General features: G+C 41.6%; 2 protein-coding genes across 4 annotated transcripts; both read right to left on the reverse strand.

Moving 5' to 3' along the window:
* Positions 1–228: 228 nt before the first annotated feature.
* On the reverse strand, positions 229–4,223 carry tlr9 (toll-like receptor 9). The gene is made up of 3 exons (XM_050065577.1): positions 4,097–4,223; positions 847–3,819; positions 229–739 (listed from the first exon to the last, which is right to left on the reverse strand). The coding sequence occupies exons 1-3, from the start codon at positions 4,097–4,099 to the stop codon at positions 533–535; spliced, it is 3,183 nt and encodes a 1,060-aa protein (XP_049921534.1). The 5' UTR covers positions 4,100–4,223; the 3' UTR covers positions 229–532.
* apeh (acylaminoacyl-peptide hydrolase) lies at positions 4,106–15,486 on the reverse strand. Of its 3 annotated transcripts, none has more exons than XM_050065580.1 (24): positions 15,404–15,486; positions 14,796–14,925; positions 14,587–14,713; positions 14,407–14,494; positions 14,136–14,211; positions 13,713–13,804; positions 11,912–11,986; positions 11,649–11,786; positions 11,442–11,533; positions 11,294–11,334; positions 10,463–10,584; positions 10,240–10,300; positions 10,053–10,150; positions 9,831–9,882; positions 9,563–9,651; positions 9,308–9,446; positions 8,912–8,995; positions 8,330–8,410; positions 6,414–6,502; positions 5,879–6,069; positions 5,493–5,595; positions 5,293–5,399; positions 5,079–5,186; positions 4,106–4,222 (listed from the first exon to the last, which is right to left on the reverse strand). In XM_050065580.1, the coding sequence occupies exons 1-23, from the start codon at positions 15,413–15,415 to the stop codon at positions 5,081–5,083; spliced, it is 2,193 nt and encodes a 730-aa protein (XP_049921537.1). In that variant the 5' UTR covers positions 15,416–15,486; the 3' UTR covers positions 4,106–4,222; positions 5,079–5,080. The 3 variants fall into 3 exon arrangements, with proteins under 3 accessions (XP_049921537.1, XP_049921536.1, XP_049921535.1); XM_050065579.1 differs by lacking the exon at positions 4,106–4,222 and adding an exon at positions 4,790–4,992; XM_050065578.1 differs by lacking the exon at positions 4,106–4,222 and having other exon boundaries at positions 4,790–5,186.
* Positions 15,487–15,544: the final 58 nt, after the last annotated feature.

A 15,544-nucleotide genomic window follows, 5' to 3' on the forward strand; every position in this document is an offset into this window, starting at 1 on the left:
GAAAAGGCAGGTGGCTTCTTACTTTGCACGAATGCAGCAGATAGCAGTCGTTAGTTGTCCCTGACCTGCAAGAAATAGTAATCAGTTTCATTTCCTCTCGACATCTAACAAAAGAGAAGTGAAATTTCCATACTGGGGGTGGGGGGGTTTTCTATCCAAGCACACTACAGTATTCATTTGTAATACTCATGAAATCAAGCAACTCAAGTGAAATCAAGTCAAGTTTATTTATGTAGCCTACTATGAATGTCTCAATGTCTATGTACAATATACAGTGTCTTAATTAACTTTGTAGCCCACAATAGCGACATGACCTTTCCCGGGCAAAGCAAACAAGTATCAAAGAAAAAACAGAAAACAACAGAAAACAACAGAACACAATCTTGAAAAGTAAAATATTTACAGAACACGAAAGACTGGTGATATCTTAATCTATAAAAACGGTGCATATTAAAAACATCAACCAAGTATCATTACTTACGTATATGATACAATTGTCAAAATGTGCTCTCTATCAGCAGTTAAAAGAAAGTCAGATGAAACTTTCACTCATGTTATTGTCATAGAATTTGAGGTTATCTGATGACAATGCCATTCTCATTCGGTTCCAGAAAAGGGGTTGGGCCCTTGGGTTTCTCGGCCAGGACAACACAGACTTTTTGCACAGCCGTTTCCTCAGCTGTAGGTACTTCAGTTTGGGAAACATCTCATCCAAAAGAACCAGCATAGCTGCATCCACCTTAAATGGACACAGAGATCATTTTGTGTTGTGAAAACATGGCTACAACGGGATATGAATCACACCCACAAAATGCATGTGAGAATAAAAAGTTCAATTTTACTCACCTTCTCGTCCAGAAGTCGCTGCTGCACCATGAAGAAAGCCTGACGGATCACACCGTTCACTGTCTCACCACCGGTGGCACCGCTGGACAGCACAAACACCGTCTTCACACTGCTGTACACGGCGTTATGCAGATTGTCGATACATGAGACCCCAGGAACCCAGTCCCTCTCCTCCAAACAGAGACAAAACCTCCTGTGCCCTGAATTCTCCAGATTGACAGTTAACTCATTGTAGACCCAGTCCCTCACAGCCTGGTTACTGGTGTCAAACACCACAAAAGCATCATAGTGGTGTTGCGAATCACTACCAGCCAGCTGTGAGTAGCCCTTATGTCCTGCCCAAAGTACCTGTAAGCAATACCACAGATCCCAGCCGTAGAGATGCTTCAGTAGGGGCAGAACAGTGAACGTCACAGCCAAGAAGGAACAGATGAGGAACGCTAAGCTACCATATATGTCCTGGCAGGAATGCTGGTCCATAGACAGTATGCTCACGCCCTGCTGGGACTCTGGGTAATCACAGTGTATATGTGTGGTGAGATAAGGAATCTGTATCGAAGTATTACGCAGAAAGTCCGCAAACCAAGATGTATTACAGTCGCATTTAAAGGGGTTGGCATGCAGGGTGAGTTTCTGCAGGGCACTACCATCTTTAAAGGGGGCAGGGAGAAACTGACGGCTTAATACTTTGATCTGATTGTGGCTGAGATACAGGTACCGTAGGGATTCCGCCTTACTGAAGAACATCTCAGGAATAACACTAAAGCGATTGTGACTGAGGTCCAAGAGAGAAAAATTTGCTCCAAATCCTATGACCTTATTAGGCAAGTAATAGAGTTTGTTTTGACTGAGATTCAGATGACATAAATTGCTAAGCACTGAGATGTTTTGCCACGGGAAATACTTCAGCTGATTGTCGCTGATAATAAGGGTCTCAAGGCTTTCTGGGAAGTTGCAAAACACTTCTGGTGAGATTGACATCAGATTATTGTCAGAGATGTCAAGGTAGGTGAGGGCTGTCAGGTTTTGGAAGAACTGAGTGTACCTGTTGTTATCAGACATCCACATGATGTCCAGGTTATTCCCATAGAAGTAGAGGTACTTCAGAGAGCCGCTGATCAACTGTTGATCTATTCGCACCCCAATGTTGTTGTTTGCCAGGCTGAGAACTTCCAGGTTTGTCAGATTTTGAAGGAACTCAAATCGATGACCCATGCCCTTCATTTTAAAGTGAAATTCATTGTTGCCAACGTCTAAAACTTTCAGAGTGGAATTAAGCTCACTGAAAGCTTCTCTATAATAAAAATCAAGTCTATTGTATGACAAATTAAGAAAAACTAATTTTTTCATGCTAGCAAACAGACCACCCTTTAATGCCTGGCTCATGTAATTGAAGGAAAGGTCTAAACAAACAACATCTTCCATGCCTACAAACACCTCTTTGTTTAGAGACAGAATGTCATTTTGAGACAGGTCAAATGTAAGTTTACGGCTGCAGAAATTGTTTTTAAAGTCCAATAATGATTTAAATTGTAACACATTGTCCTCCCCCATTTCCAGCCTGTTTGATTGGTTGGATTCCCAGATATCATTACCAGATGTAGCTTTTCGATCTATTGACATAACGTGTGGGTTAGAAAAATCATGTGTAAACAAGTTCTGGTTCTGACAGCTTTCCTGTGCCACAAACTCAGCTGACGGACCCGAGCAGCACGGAAGGAAATTAAGCATGTTTTGGGAGAGGTCAATATCAGTAAGAAACGGTAACCGTTTCAGAGATGTCAAGTTAAAAGTATTGATGAAATTCATTCTTAGTTCTAGTGTCCTTAGGTTCTGAAGTTTGGACAAAGTATTGAAGCTCTCGCTGGAGAGCTCATGGAAAAAGTTACCACTTAGAAGAAGATAACGAAGATGAGTCATTTTGCCAATATGTGGGGAGAGTCTCAGTTTCGGAAATGTCGTCAATGGTTCGTAGTTATAGATAAGGCTAATCCAAGTGAGACCTTCCAGCTCTGCAAAGAAGGTGCCATTATGCAAAGCATGTGCCAGGAGGTTGTCAGAGAGGTCCAAACCCTTTAAATTCTTTAAAGGTTGGAAAATACCCGTTGGAAATGTTCTCAGAGAGTTTCCTCTCAAGCTTAGGAAGGTGATTGAGCTGTTCTCAGCACAGAATGAGTTTGAATGTAGTTGTAGGGGTTTATTTTTTGGGCAAGGAAAGCAGGGCCTGGCTGCATGGTCACAACGCTGGCAATTCCACTCCAAATTCAAATACTTGAGGAGAGTCAAGTTGGCAAATGCTCCATCCAAGACCTCTGTGATTGTATTCTCTCTTAAATCCAAACGTTCCAGTGAGAGTGGCAACCCTTTAGGGATAGCTGTGAAATTATTATACCCTAAGGTAAGGCTTTTGAGTTCAGAGAGCTCTCTGAAAACGCTCTCGTCGATGTAAAAGGACTGGCCGCAAGGGTTTGCATAAAAGCAGTTCTTGGTGAGGTAGAGCTCTTTGAGGTGAGGAGTGTTTAAAGGCTGGTTAATTTGGAAGATGCGATTATTCCGTAGGTCAAGGACCGTCAGGTTTTCAGGTAACTGAGGAATAGAGATGAGGCTGTTTCCTGACAGATTCAAAAAATTCAGCTTTGATAGACACTTGAATGCATCATGATGTATCTCCAGTTTGCATAAGCGGTCCTCCAAAGATCTCAGCTGACCCGGTTGACAATTCCCTATCATTTTCAGAGTGTGAAGGTTTGGGACGCCTGAGAAAGCACGTACTCCCACATACTGGATCTTTGTTCGACTTAAATCGAGTGACTCTACTGTGGTAGACTTGATGGAGGGGACACGCTTGAGTGATCTGTCGGAACAGTCTACTTCGGTGGTATTCTTATCAGTGTCACATGGAAAAAAGATGGTATTTATGGTCATCACTAATGGCAGAAACTGGCAAAGGATGAGGATACTTTTCAGCATAGCCTGAAAACAAAAAAAATCAAATCAGTTGTTTCTTATGATTGAGAAGATGAAGTCTAAGCAGACAAAAGAAACAAAATTAAGCACATTCAGTATATTTTCACCAATATCACATACTGTTAAAACAGCCGCAAACTACTGAAGAGATTACTTTAGCTTTTTCAAGCGATTCCAATTGGCCATTTCTGTCCATATAATAGAGAGTATAGCATGCACATCATTTCCTAACAGTGACAGGTAGTACAGTTTGGACTGCAGTATAAAATGTTATCCTACTTACCATGACAGGTAGAGCATGTATCCTAACATTCACATCAAGAGCCAGATGAAGCGATCTTTAGTCCAGGTGGGGAGAGGGAAGATTAAATAGTGTCTGAAAGTCGCTGCAGTGACGAGAAACTGGATCCTTGTATGCAGAAGTGAAAGCATGTGGTCATATATACAACAACGTGATGCAAATCATATGATCTAAGTCAAAATCATAAAGGGTGGCAAATACAGAGATCACCTCAAACTGAGTTAAAAAAAGATTTCTTCAAAAGTATTGTCTGGAAAACAACTGCGTTAATGTATTTGAAGTGTCAAAATGACTCGATGCTTTCCTTTTCTGGCTGTAGAGACAGAAAGGGCAGAGAGAAAAGGGGTTTTTATCTATTGGTGGACAAACTTATGATTTGACTTCCTTATTTCTTCCCCTGACAATTATTCAACAGAAAAGGTATGAGGAAGTAATATTCCACTTCTTCACCTGCTTCACAAATCTTTTTCAATCTGAACAAAACACTCAGGTATCCAAACATTCAACGCACATTGGTAGTGTTTTCACAATCACTTTATTAAGTGCACTGTATCATGAAATCCATGAAATTAAAAGAGCATTAATTTTTTTTAAAAAAACCAACCGTAACAGTGAACAGAGAAAAGATTTATTATGAAATAAATTCTCCTTTGTCAAACAAACACAACTTACACACTGAAAAGCCCTTTATTTTATGTGTTCATCCATGTATTTCTGACGAATCAAAACTACTTTTATCCAAGTGCTGTGTTAACATACTGTTCCCCCATCCACTTTTTGGAAGTAGTTGTGGCAACCGCCATAGCCACAGATAGATTACAAGTAAAGGTTGAAGAGCACTTTTAATGCTTTGGCTTTGGCTTGGACCTCACACTGCCCTGAAAACAGGAGCACAACATCCCTTACACACAGTAGTATCCTACAACAGCAATGGCATACCGCCTTGTATTTATCTGATATTTACCATCACTGATACAAGTGTTGAATTATCCACAGAGCCACGTTCATAAAGCCATCAGACTCGGCATCCACCTTGGAGAGAGAGTGATTATTCCCTGGGTACCACAGCAACCTAAACAACACACATCAGAGCACTAGTTATTAAACAATAAAAGCGGCGTTGTGCATTGAATATATGACGTAACCAACGTGACGTGTTACTCAGACAAGCTGCTTACCGGACTGGAACCTGCTTCGCTTTTAGAGCTCTATAATATTCAATTCCTTGCTGGCTGGGTACACGCCTGTCATCTTCCCCTAAGGCAAGCAACACTGGTGTCTGTACCTAAATGAGAGATAATCTGGGGTTACTATTGTGTAACAACACCAACAAAGTGACATGCACACATGCACGGTCATAGGACAAACACAAAAATACCTGTGTGATGTGTTTAATTGGGGACTTGTTTAGCATCTGTTCCCAAACAGCAGGGTCAGGTAGACAGTCTGTACTGTAGTCGTAGCCAGCCTCGAACATGCACCTGCAAAAACCGCAATCAAACATGAACAGGAAGTCAAAAAAAAAAACCTCACTGAATGGCTTTGAGGTCTTTTGTTCCTGCAGTGTTGGTGTGCATTATTGAACACTTCCTTTCCCGACAGTAAGGCAAACATATGCCCTTTATCCCACTCACTGCTGTCAGAGTGGAGTGTCAGGGGTACAAATGATATGAAACAACAAAGACTGGTTGTGCGTGACTGACAGACCAAAAAAGAGTAAACAAGTGTGGGCAACAATGTGAGAATGTGCATACTAATATTTACCAGTCTGGGATGTCTGTGGTGCTGACCATAGAGGCCAAATTGGTGACGGGGTTGCGAGCCGCACATGCCTTGTAGAACCCCGGGTACTGGCCAATCAGATGAAAGGCCAGGAAACCACCATGGGAGCCCCCAGACACTGCAACTTTCTGTGTGTCGAGCTCGTCGCCTTTGAGAACACTTTCAACAGCAAACTGGCAGGAAGAAATACAGGGGAAAACTGTTAGGGAACATTTGTGATGGAGAAGAAAGCAAGACACGTGAACGTCAGAAGTTGGGAGAGTGAAAAGAACAAAAAAAAAACCCAAAAAACTATTGCTTTCATGAGCCATGACTCAAACAGAAACTATGGCAACTCCTAAGCTAAATGCAGAAACCAATTAAATCAAAAGTATAAACAAGATATATTCATAAAGTCACACTGGAGGTCATGTATACCAGCAGGAGCAAAAGATACCTCTTCAAACTAACTTAAAAAAACCTGATAATCGTTATTTTAAAAACAGCATTTGTTACTCTGTCAATGTTTTAATCTTACTTGAACATCTTTGACGTCCTGGGTGCCAACGTTGCCAGGTAATGAGAGGATATTGTCCTGGCCGTACCCAATAGAGCCACGATAGTTCACTGAGTAAAGAAAAGACACAAACTAAAACACATTAACATCTCTGTATCAGAGCTGGATATTGTGATGTATACAACATATATATACTGCTTAGTTTTATTTCTATTTTTACTTGTATATATTGTTTTTATTGTATTATTATTATTCCAATTTAGCTTTCTTTTAGCTCTTAAATTGTATGGCATTAATACTAGGTGAGAGGCAAACAGCATTTTGATTATACATATATAGCAAATTTACAATAAGAAATGTTTGAATTGGATCTTGAACTTGAAATTTATTAAACCTGACAGTACCCGGGAAATGATCAAAGTGAGCTTAAGACAAACAGGTGAGACCTGGGCAAAAATATCTTGAAAGAAAACATGCTTTTTGTAGCCTTTATAGCATTTATTAATTCAGTCATGCTCAACAGTTGAGTGGCGAAGACCACATCTGGCCCAGAAGCAACCTCCGAGTGGCCCTGCTAGGGATTGGTACTAACTCAGTATTAAACAGCTTGGGGCAAAATTAATCAAGGCCGTAGTATTAATATCCTCCACTGTCACCGGTTCTTTCATCGTTACTTTTTTGGTTTCATGCATCATCATGCTGCAGCCTCTCTCCTGCATTCTACATGCTGACCTCCTCCACACACATGCAGACAAAACAGAGACAGCAGTGCAGATGAAGGGAGTACAACTTCAAGATTACTCTAGTTGATGACAAATACGCTTGTTACCAAAAGTAAGAGCAATAAAACCTTCGCCTGTAAAAAGCAAAACACGTGTTCAGCATGTAGAAAGCCATATTTCAATCTGCCCTGTCCGCAGTCTCTCATTCACCGCGTTATGGTTTACAATCGCAGTTGAAACAAGCACATTGCGCAAGCGGGACCAATTGCAAATTGTTAAAAACAAACTAAAAAAACCCTGTCTGTACGTAGTCTGTTTAACTTCATTTGCCACTATCTAAAAATGTAGCTGAGGCAGCTGACCTGCAGACAGCGAGTCTCCTCAGTAGAAGGGGGGCAGAGAGCAGGATGAATGATTGACACTGGTATCTGTTCCTCATGCTTACATACAGTAATGTTACTCAGTATTGTGATGTCAGGAGGAATATTCATTTTATTAACATGTTGGATTTGTTTCCAGTGAGATATCTTTGAGTTAATATAGTGACTCTGTTGCTGCCATAGACAGTATAAAACTATATCCTGTGTATACTCCTGAAAACTTGACACTTAAAGGAAACTGTCAGGAATTGACGTGTGTGCATGCGTGAGTGTGTGTGCGTGTGTGAGAGAGAAAGAAGGAAGTGGGAGATGCCAGTAGAGAGAGAGTGTGTTATTAGTTACTGTAAATGTCACTTGTTATGCTTCTTTGCATTGATTGCTCTTTTTAATTCTGTTTTGCATTATGTGATGTTCCTTGGTCTGGTATGTGACTAAAAAAACTTTTCAACAGGTTGCCTCCTGCTGAAAATGTCTGGCCCATCCACATTTTCTGGTTTTAAAATCTGGCCTAGTTGAATTTGTAGTTGAATGGCCCTGGTGTAGGTGAAATTGCACATACTACAGGCCGTAGAGCGTCAAGTATGGCCTCACAATTCATGACAACTAGGCTAAAAGTTTCAAGCAGGCACACTTGAAGTCATCAGCAGTCCCTTAAGTGGAATAGTTTTGCTGCGGAAGTAATTTCTCTCTGATAAATGTATCAGGCAACACCACGTCATGATTGATTATGCCTGTGAAGTACATGAGAGCTCTTTAAATGTTCACAAGATAGGGAAAAATGTGAAGCGTCTTAAAGAGGCTAAGGAAACCACTTCTCAGTGACATATAAACATACCCAGCAGTGTAGCAAAGCCCATCCTGCACAGCACAGATGCGGACAGAGACCACTCAGCCACAAACACTGAGTGAGGACCCCCTGTGTGAAAGACACAAGTTATGTAAAACACAGATTGACAGTTTGTATCAAAAGCTACCTGCGTCTACATGTACTCAGCGACGTGAGGCATAAATGCCACAAAAAACCATACTGCTTGCAGAATCAAAATATGTGACACATCTCAGGACTGTTATTGAAGACCAATCTTGATTTTGAGAGTATGATTAAACAGTTTGCCACTACGGGCACTGTCGTCATAGCAACCACTGTTGGCATTGCAAATCTTATCTGTAGCAGCAGCTCTTGACTGAACAGAAACAAATACACAGATTCAATCGAGTGCTATTAATCAGTGCTGAATTTATTTGTAGATTCTGTCGATGTGGAACATTTCTAATATCAATTGAGCTTTTTTGGGGGTATAATACATTAACTTCATACTGCGCAACAATTAATAATTATGTTACACTGCCTAAGTGTTCATTATGTTTGCACTACAAAACAAATAATGACTTCAGAACAATGATGAGAGCAACCAACCATGAGGAGTGACAATGAGAGGCAGCTTCACTCCATCTTTAATCTCCTTTGGTTTGATCAGCAAAGCTTCAAAGTCGAGGCCGGCTGGAATAAAGATACATTTGTTAGTCCTATTAAGATTGCATACGTTGTTTTCTATGCAGCAAACGCTTTTCAAACCCTCACTAAACTTATTACTAAAATTATTCTTCCCGACATGAAAGAAACCAGTCACCTCAGACGCCTCCTCCTGCAAACTCTATTCAATCTCTGCCTGTCATTTTACAGTTACAGTTACTACCTACCTACTACTGCATGCATTCGACCATTTGACGAAAACAGGAAAATACTGAATTTTAAGTCCCTCTGTTCGAACTCTAAAACCAACTAACTAAAACGAAAATTTGTCACTCTTACGGTATTGACTGTTGTCCTGCTCTGGTGGAGGGGTGAAAGTCAAGATCTGCCAATCAATATCTGGCAACACCTGAGAGTCTTCCAAAGTAATCCACACTACTTCCTCCAGAGAATCCCTGGCTGGAAGGAAACCCACCCTCTGCACAGATTGCAATAGGTGACACAGACATAAGGTCAATGCAACACCATATTTAGTGTGCAATATATATATATATATTAAAATGTGACTATTCAAATAAAGACCACTGATCCTACCAGACTTGGAGGGCAGTTTGGAGAGGAGCAGCTGACCACCATCAGATCCCTCTCAATATTCAGCAGACACCAGTTACCAACATCAGACTCTACAGGCGAACAAAGAACGTCATTAGACGCAGGTTGAAGTAAACATGTTCAAGCACACAACACTGATTCGGTAAACAAATCACCTATTACAGACTGGCAACACCAAGCATCAGTACACAAAACTGTGAAAACCCTGAAGTGAATATCCCCAAGGCTGATACATTTGTCAGTCACTCACTTGAAGTCAGAGAGGTGATGCTCCCGGTGCTCGTATCCACCATCAATAGGTCCTACAAGAGAGAGACAATAACAGCTTTTTCTCCCCAAGTAAAGAATAATTAAAATATTCCAAGTCTAAATACCTTTTTATTTGGAAACTATACATTTACCAGAAAAGTGTCACCCATTATTGTCTAATTTTTATTTTAATAGCAAGACATTCCCCTGAATTTGACTGTACCTTGCGGCTGCGCTGAGGACAAGCAATGATAATACGCTGACTATCAACTGACCAGCACCGAGGGGACAACTGCGAGCTGTAGATACCCGTAAAGCCATCTGGAAATTCACACAGACACACACGGTCACAACTAAGTTTGACATGTAATGGAAAAAGTGCAATGGTGTGACCACCAAGTATTCCTTACCATCTCCTGGTCTCTTCACCACATCCACCACCACTGAGGTCTTCTTGGTATACCAGTCATACTAGGAATAGAATAGGAAGCACAGAGGAAAGCGTGTGAGCACAAATATATCTAACTAATTTCTGTTTCAACAAATCTATACCACAAAGATGGTGCAAAGTGTAAATGTGGAAGGGAAAGTAGATGTGTCCTTTGTAGAAAAAGAGGCTCCATTCTGTCTTACCATACAGAGCCTGCTGCAGTGCATGTGTGGTCCAAAGACAGAAAATTCAAGGTAGACAATCCGACACTGGTCTGGGCTCAGCCTGGGGGAGCACACTGCACTGGTGCCTGATGTCAGCTGCTCTGTGGGGCACAACAAACAAACACGATACACATGAACACTGGTCTACACAGGTCAGCCACAGCATTAAAACCACTGACAGATAAAAAAAAAAAAAAAAACATTGTGTGGGAAACCTCGGATCCTTGCATACGTTGATGCCACTTGACATGGTATCACCCACCCAAATACCGTTGCAGACCATGGCAAACGGCACATGAGACAACAGTAAGTGAAACAAACATGACAAAGAGCTCAAAGCATCGACCTGGCCTCAAAACTCCCCCGATCCCGATCTGATGGAGCACCCATGGAACGTGTCGGTCCCCCACCTCGCAACCCACAGGACTCAAAGCATCTGCCGCCAACGCCCTCGTGCCAGACACAACAGAACACCCCCAGAGGTCCTGTGTCCATGCCTCAACAGGACTGAGCCAAGTCCTATATAAGGAGGCCTGGGGAATTTGGAGGCCAGGTTGATGCTTTGAGCTCTTTTTCAAGTTCCTTGGGTCAGTTCTGAGCAGTTTTTGTGGTGTGGCGTTGATCTGCAATGGTGTTTGAGTGTGTGGTGCGTGTCAAGTGGCATCCGCATGAATGCTTGGGCCCAAGGTGTCACAGCAGAACACTGCATTTTCAAGAGATGATCAATGGTCTTAATGTTGTGGCTGATTGGTGTGGCTATGCTAGTTTAAAATATAAAATAAATACAACAGAAGAGAAGCATTCACTTACCACATTTACCACCAGTAAGGTCCACATAGAACAAAGATGACCTGACAGAAAAAAGGGAGACATGGATACCTTGCAGTATTAGTACTATGAGCTTTACAGGGGAGACTTGTGTTAGGTCTTCTCCTCGATCAGTGTGAACAGTAATCACCTCCTGTTGGGGCAGTACTTGAGGCCAAGTCTGAAAGGCTCATGCCACCAGCCTACAAACACCACGCCTGTGTCACCTGGAGCCCAAAATGCCTGCAGAGACAAAGTAACAAAAGGACAAAGAGAGAGCAAGAGCAGACGTAAGAGGGTGTGAGCACACTGAAAGTGCACAAAAAACATGCATCACAGCACTAACTGCTGTACCAACCTGTCCAGGTGAGATATATTCAGGCACTCCCTCCAACACAGAAACGTTGTCACCCTCGATGTCCAAAACACACAGCACTGGACAGCTCTTACCAACCATTACCTCTCCCCAGTCCTCATGGAAGACAAACTGCTCCCCCTGCAGGAATAAAAAAGCAAAAACACTACAACTTTAGACTGAGTGAAATGCAATATAAGAACGTTAAATTACACCTTTGAATAGTGATTTTTTTTGTGTGTCTCAAAGGTATTCATTGCATTCACTTTTACAGACTCCTTTTTCTCAGCTCTGATGGTCTCCTCCTCGTCCCCAATTGGAGACAACTCTGATGATTCAGTCTACAAAAAATAATGAGACATAGAATGACACGTTACGACCCAGTAGTCTAACCAAGTCATTGCATTAATCCTATCCATCTAAGGTAAATGGTCAATCAACACTGAATCACATAGGGCTTCTAAAAGGAAATGGAAAATACCTGTGGTGCATTTAAAATGAAACTATTCACAAAATGCACCTGGTTGCAGTTTTTTATGATTGAGTGATAAGCTTCCTTAAAAGGGTGTGCAACAACCTTTGAGATATATTTGATCTGGTTTGGTGAGTGTGTCTGGAGTGTAAACCTGCTGAAGCTGTTAGTCCACTGCCTAGATAAGTTTGTATCATCCAGCACTTATGTAAAGTCATAGTTTGGAGGTGCTTATCCATAGTCAATGCATTATCTACAGCAGATGTCTGTCAATCCGTTTGGATAAAACAGGTGTTTTGCTACTAAGCTAAGCTAAGCTAAGCTAAGCATTGTGCTGCTGCGGAGGGGTCACCAACAAAACGTATTTTAGCGACCTAAAAAAATCATTATCAAGTGTAAGCTATATTAAGAACACTTTCACCATTTTACCTTGATGTCAGCAACTTCCAGTGGGGACCTAAAGCCGTGAGAACACTCTTTTTAAAGCTAGATTCCATTGAGAAAAAGAGTAATTTAACATTGATGAACACAGGAGCTGCTGGTCTACTGCTGTCTCGATCAGTTGGGGTTTTTTTGTGTGTGACTTTGGCATTTAAAAGGGTACGTTCGGATTCACTAAAGTCACAAATCAACACAAACAAACTAACTGATCAAGTCAGTGCTCGACCAACAGCTCTTGTGTTCAGTGAGATAAAATAATTGTTTTGTCGATGGAGTCTGGTGGCTGTGATGACAGCATAAATGGGAACTGAAGCTGTTAACGGTTCACCTGTTGGAAGGGCCGTTTGCAGCAAGGTAAAGCAGTGAAAATATATTGAATATAGCGTATACTTAAATTCCTCTTGATATTTTCTTAGGGTGGGACTTCTTTTAAATGGCTAAATACGTTTAGATTCAGTACATTGTTTAGGTTTCATGGCAGAACTCTTGCCTGCTTCTCCAAACTGGAGCGTGCTGACTGTAACGTACTGTAGGTAATTCACCGACCATGGATAAGTTCCTCATACAGCCCCGCTTCAAAAGATTTGAAACTATACCTTTAAAGCTTTACTTTTAATTTCTAACAATTACTTATGGAGATAAAGAATAAATAACTAGTAACATGAACTAACACTAAACAACAAGACAATAAGTGCACAGTGTAGCTACTTAATGTTTTTTTTTATTAGTTTTTTTTGTGTGAATCAAGGGTCTAAGGATGGAGGGTATCACATGTTTTTATGTCTACATAATGACTGTGTTTGTGGGTGGGTGGGTGTGGGTGGGTGTGTATGTGGGGGTGTATGGGAGGGGCATTTCTTCTAACCATGTAAAGCACTTTGTGCTACATTTTTGTATGAAAAGTGCTTTATAAATAAAGATTGATTGATTGATTGATCACATGCTGGACAGATGTTAAAGTCCCCTGAGGCAATTTTTTTTTAAATCTATATAGGTAAAGTTGCCTTGACTTACAGTTTGCTATGCTCTGTGCAGTACTGACCACAATTCCAGCAATGACATCTGGGAGAATCTTCACGTTCAAAATTTTCAGCCTATGCAGCCCTGTGTGATTCAGTGCTGATTTAACCTCAAATGCAGTTTTGCTGACAGACCTGGAAGAAGGACTCTGCCTTAGATCTCTTCTTTTCTGCCACATACAAGAGGTGGGTCTCTGAGTGGGACCAAACCAAGCAGCCAAACTGATCTAAGGATGCAAAACACAGTGTGATTAACACCTGGACTGGCAAAGTTTCAAAGAAACTGGTTGAAAAAAAACATGCATATTTTAAAGGGACACTTTTCCCATTTCCAGCCAGGTCTGTGTCATCGTGGTATGTGAAAATGAACAGTGTTTGGCCCCTCCCAGTGCTGACAGAGCTGTGAACTCCCAGCCTGTGCTGTGAGACAAAATCTGCAGGATGCTGAGAAACATGTCATTTCGTATTGGTGGATTTTGGCTGGCGGACAACTCCCCACACTGCAATGACACAGACCTGGTTGAAAATTGGCAAAATATCCTTTTACAGTTGACTCACCATCTTCATAGACTTTGCCATGCTTCTTCAAGGCTGTTAGATTGATGCTCTTCATCTTGATGTTTTTGCTCCAGATCTGCAGGGTCACAAAGAGGTCAGGAGAGGAGAGAAGTCAAAGATGTTAGGTTCAAAATGCATCGTCACATGAGGTATTAAACAGGCTGCAAATGGAAAACGAAGCAGAGCAGAGACACAGATGAACACCACACAGGGGGCAATTAAAAGTATCAAGTTATGGGAGTGAGTCTGAGACAGAAAGACAGCAACACACCTCCAGGAACTGTTTGTCCTCTCCTTTGATTGTACACTCTCTGACAACAGCCTTCATTTCGCCGGAAGGGGAATCCTTACTTAGCACCCTGACAGGACAAAACATATTGATGAGACACTCTTCAGTTTGCTCAGTGGGAGACAATCTATGATGGCGTCTAATTACAAAATGTTTACATACTCTCCCTTGATCTCAGTGCAGTTCCCTGAGGCTCCAGAGTAGACCACCGACTTGTCATCGTGGAACACAATGTACTGTCGGCAAAACTTGACATTCTCATTCCTGTCCAGATCACGCTGGCTCCATTCTGCAAAAATAAACATAACACCATCAATATCAATGAACAGACAGAGATCTGATAATCTCAGTGTGGCACCGTCTGAGTCTACCTGTGTAGATGTTGCTGTATTTGCCTCCATACTGAGAGGTGATGACAGGTCCCACATCTGCTCTGCTTAAAGAAGGAAAGAGGCTGAGTTCTCTGTAGAGCCTGGCAATTTCCTCAGGGCTGGTCATCACCTGACAACACGCAGCAGAATAACTCACACCACGTTTCAGTGATACAAACTGTCCAGCGGCGAACAATGCCCTATTCATTTCTTAGCTAGGGAAGCTAGCACGTCAAACAAGTTTGCATAGTTAACACAGTTTACTAAAAATAATAGAAGTCAGTTTATTAACAACCGACTCCAGTATGAAACCTAATCAAGCGACTGCTACTGCGATGAACAAAGCAACCAAGCGAGCTAGCTCGTTTGTTTTTAGCAGTGCTTGGCAGATTTAATTTGGCCAGGAACTTCCTGTAGCAGCTGAAGGCAAACAACCGAACCAGAGTCAGTTTGCTAGCTTGACTTGAAAACAGGCTAACGTTAATTGAGCTATTATCAAAAATAATGACAGCGTAATTAACGCCAGCTATACACTTACATGAGGTTTATTTCTGTAAGGCATGTTATCAGTTCAGAGGCAAAGAATACGTAATTAAGTCTAATCATACCTGTGACTCCATGGTGAGGACGGTGTGTGTCGCTAGTCTGCAACTGTCAAGCAGTTGGAAGCACAATGGAGGAGTGTGCTCCGGTATAAACGCTGACTAAAAATAAATGGTTGGGACCTGTTGCGGCTTCCTGTTACAGCT

Source organism: Epinephelus moara, chromosome 16 (genome assembly GCF_006386435.1).
Source record: "Epinephelus moara isolate mb chromosome 16, YSFRI_EMoa_1.0, whole genome shotgun sequence".
In the NCBI taxonomy this organism is placed as follows: Eukaryota; Metazoa; Chordata; class Actinopteri; order Perciformes; family Serranidae; genus Epinephelus; species Epinephelus moara.

What these genes read in the sequence shown, in the direction of transcription:
- tlr9 (XM_050065577.1), bottom strand. An exon ending in AGCGACTTCTGGACGAGAAG is followed by an intron (nt 740 to 846) that starts GTGAGTAAAATT and finishes TGTCCATTTAAG; the next exon opens with GTGGATGCAGCTATGCTGGT.
- apeh (XM_050065580.1), bottom strand. An exon ending in GGGCTTTGCTACACTGCTGG is followed by an intron (nt 6,503 to 8,329) that starts GTATGTTTATAT and finishes TTCTTTACTCAG; the next exon opens with TGAACTATCGTGGCTCTATT. An exon ending in AGGACGTCAAAGATGTTCAA is followed by an intron (nt 6,070 to 6,413) that starts GTAAGATTAAAA and finishes TCTTCCTGCCAG; the next exon opens with TTTGCTGTTGAAAGTGTTCT.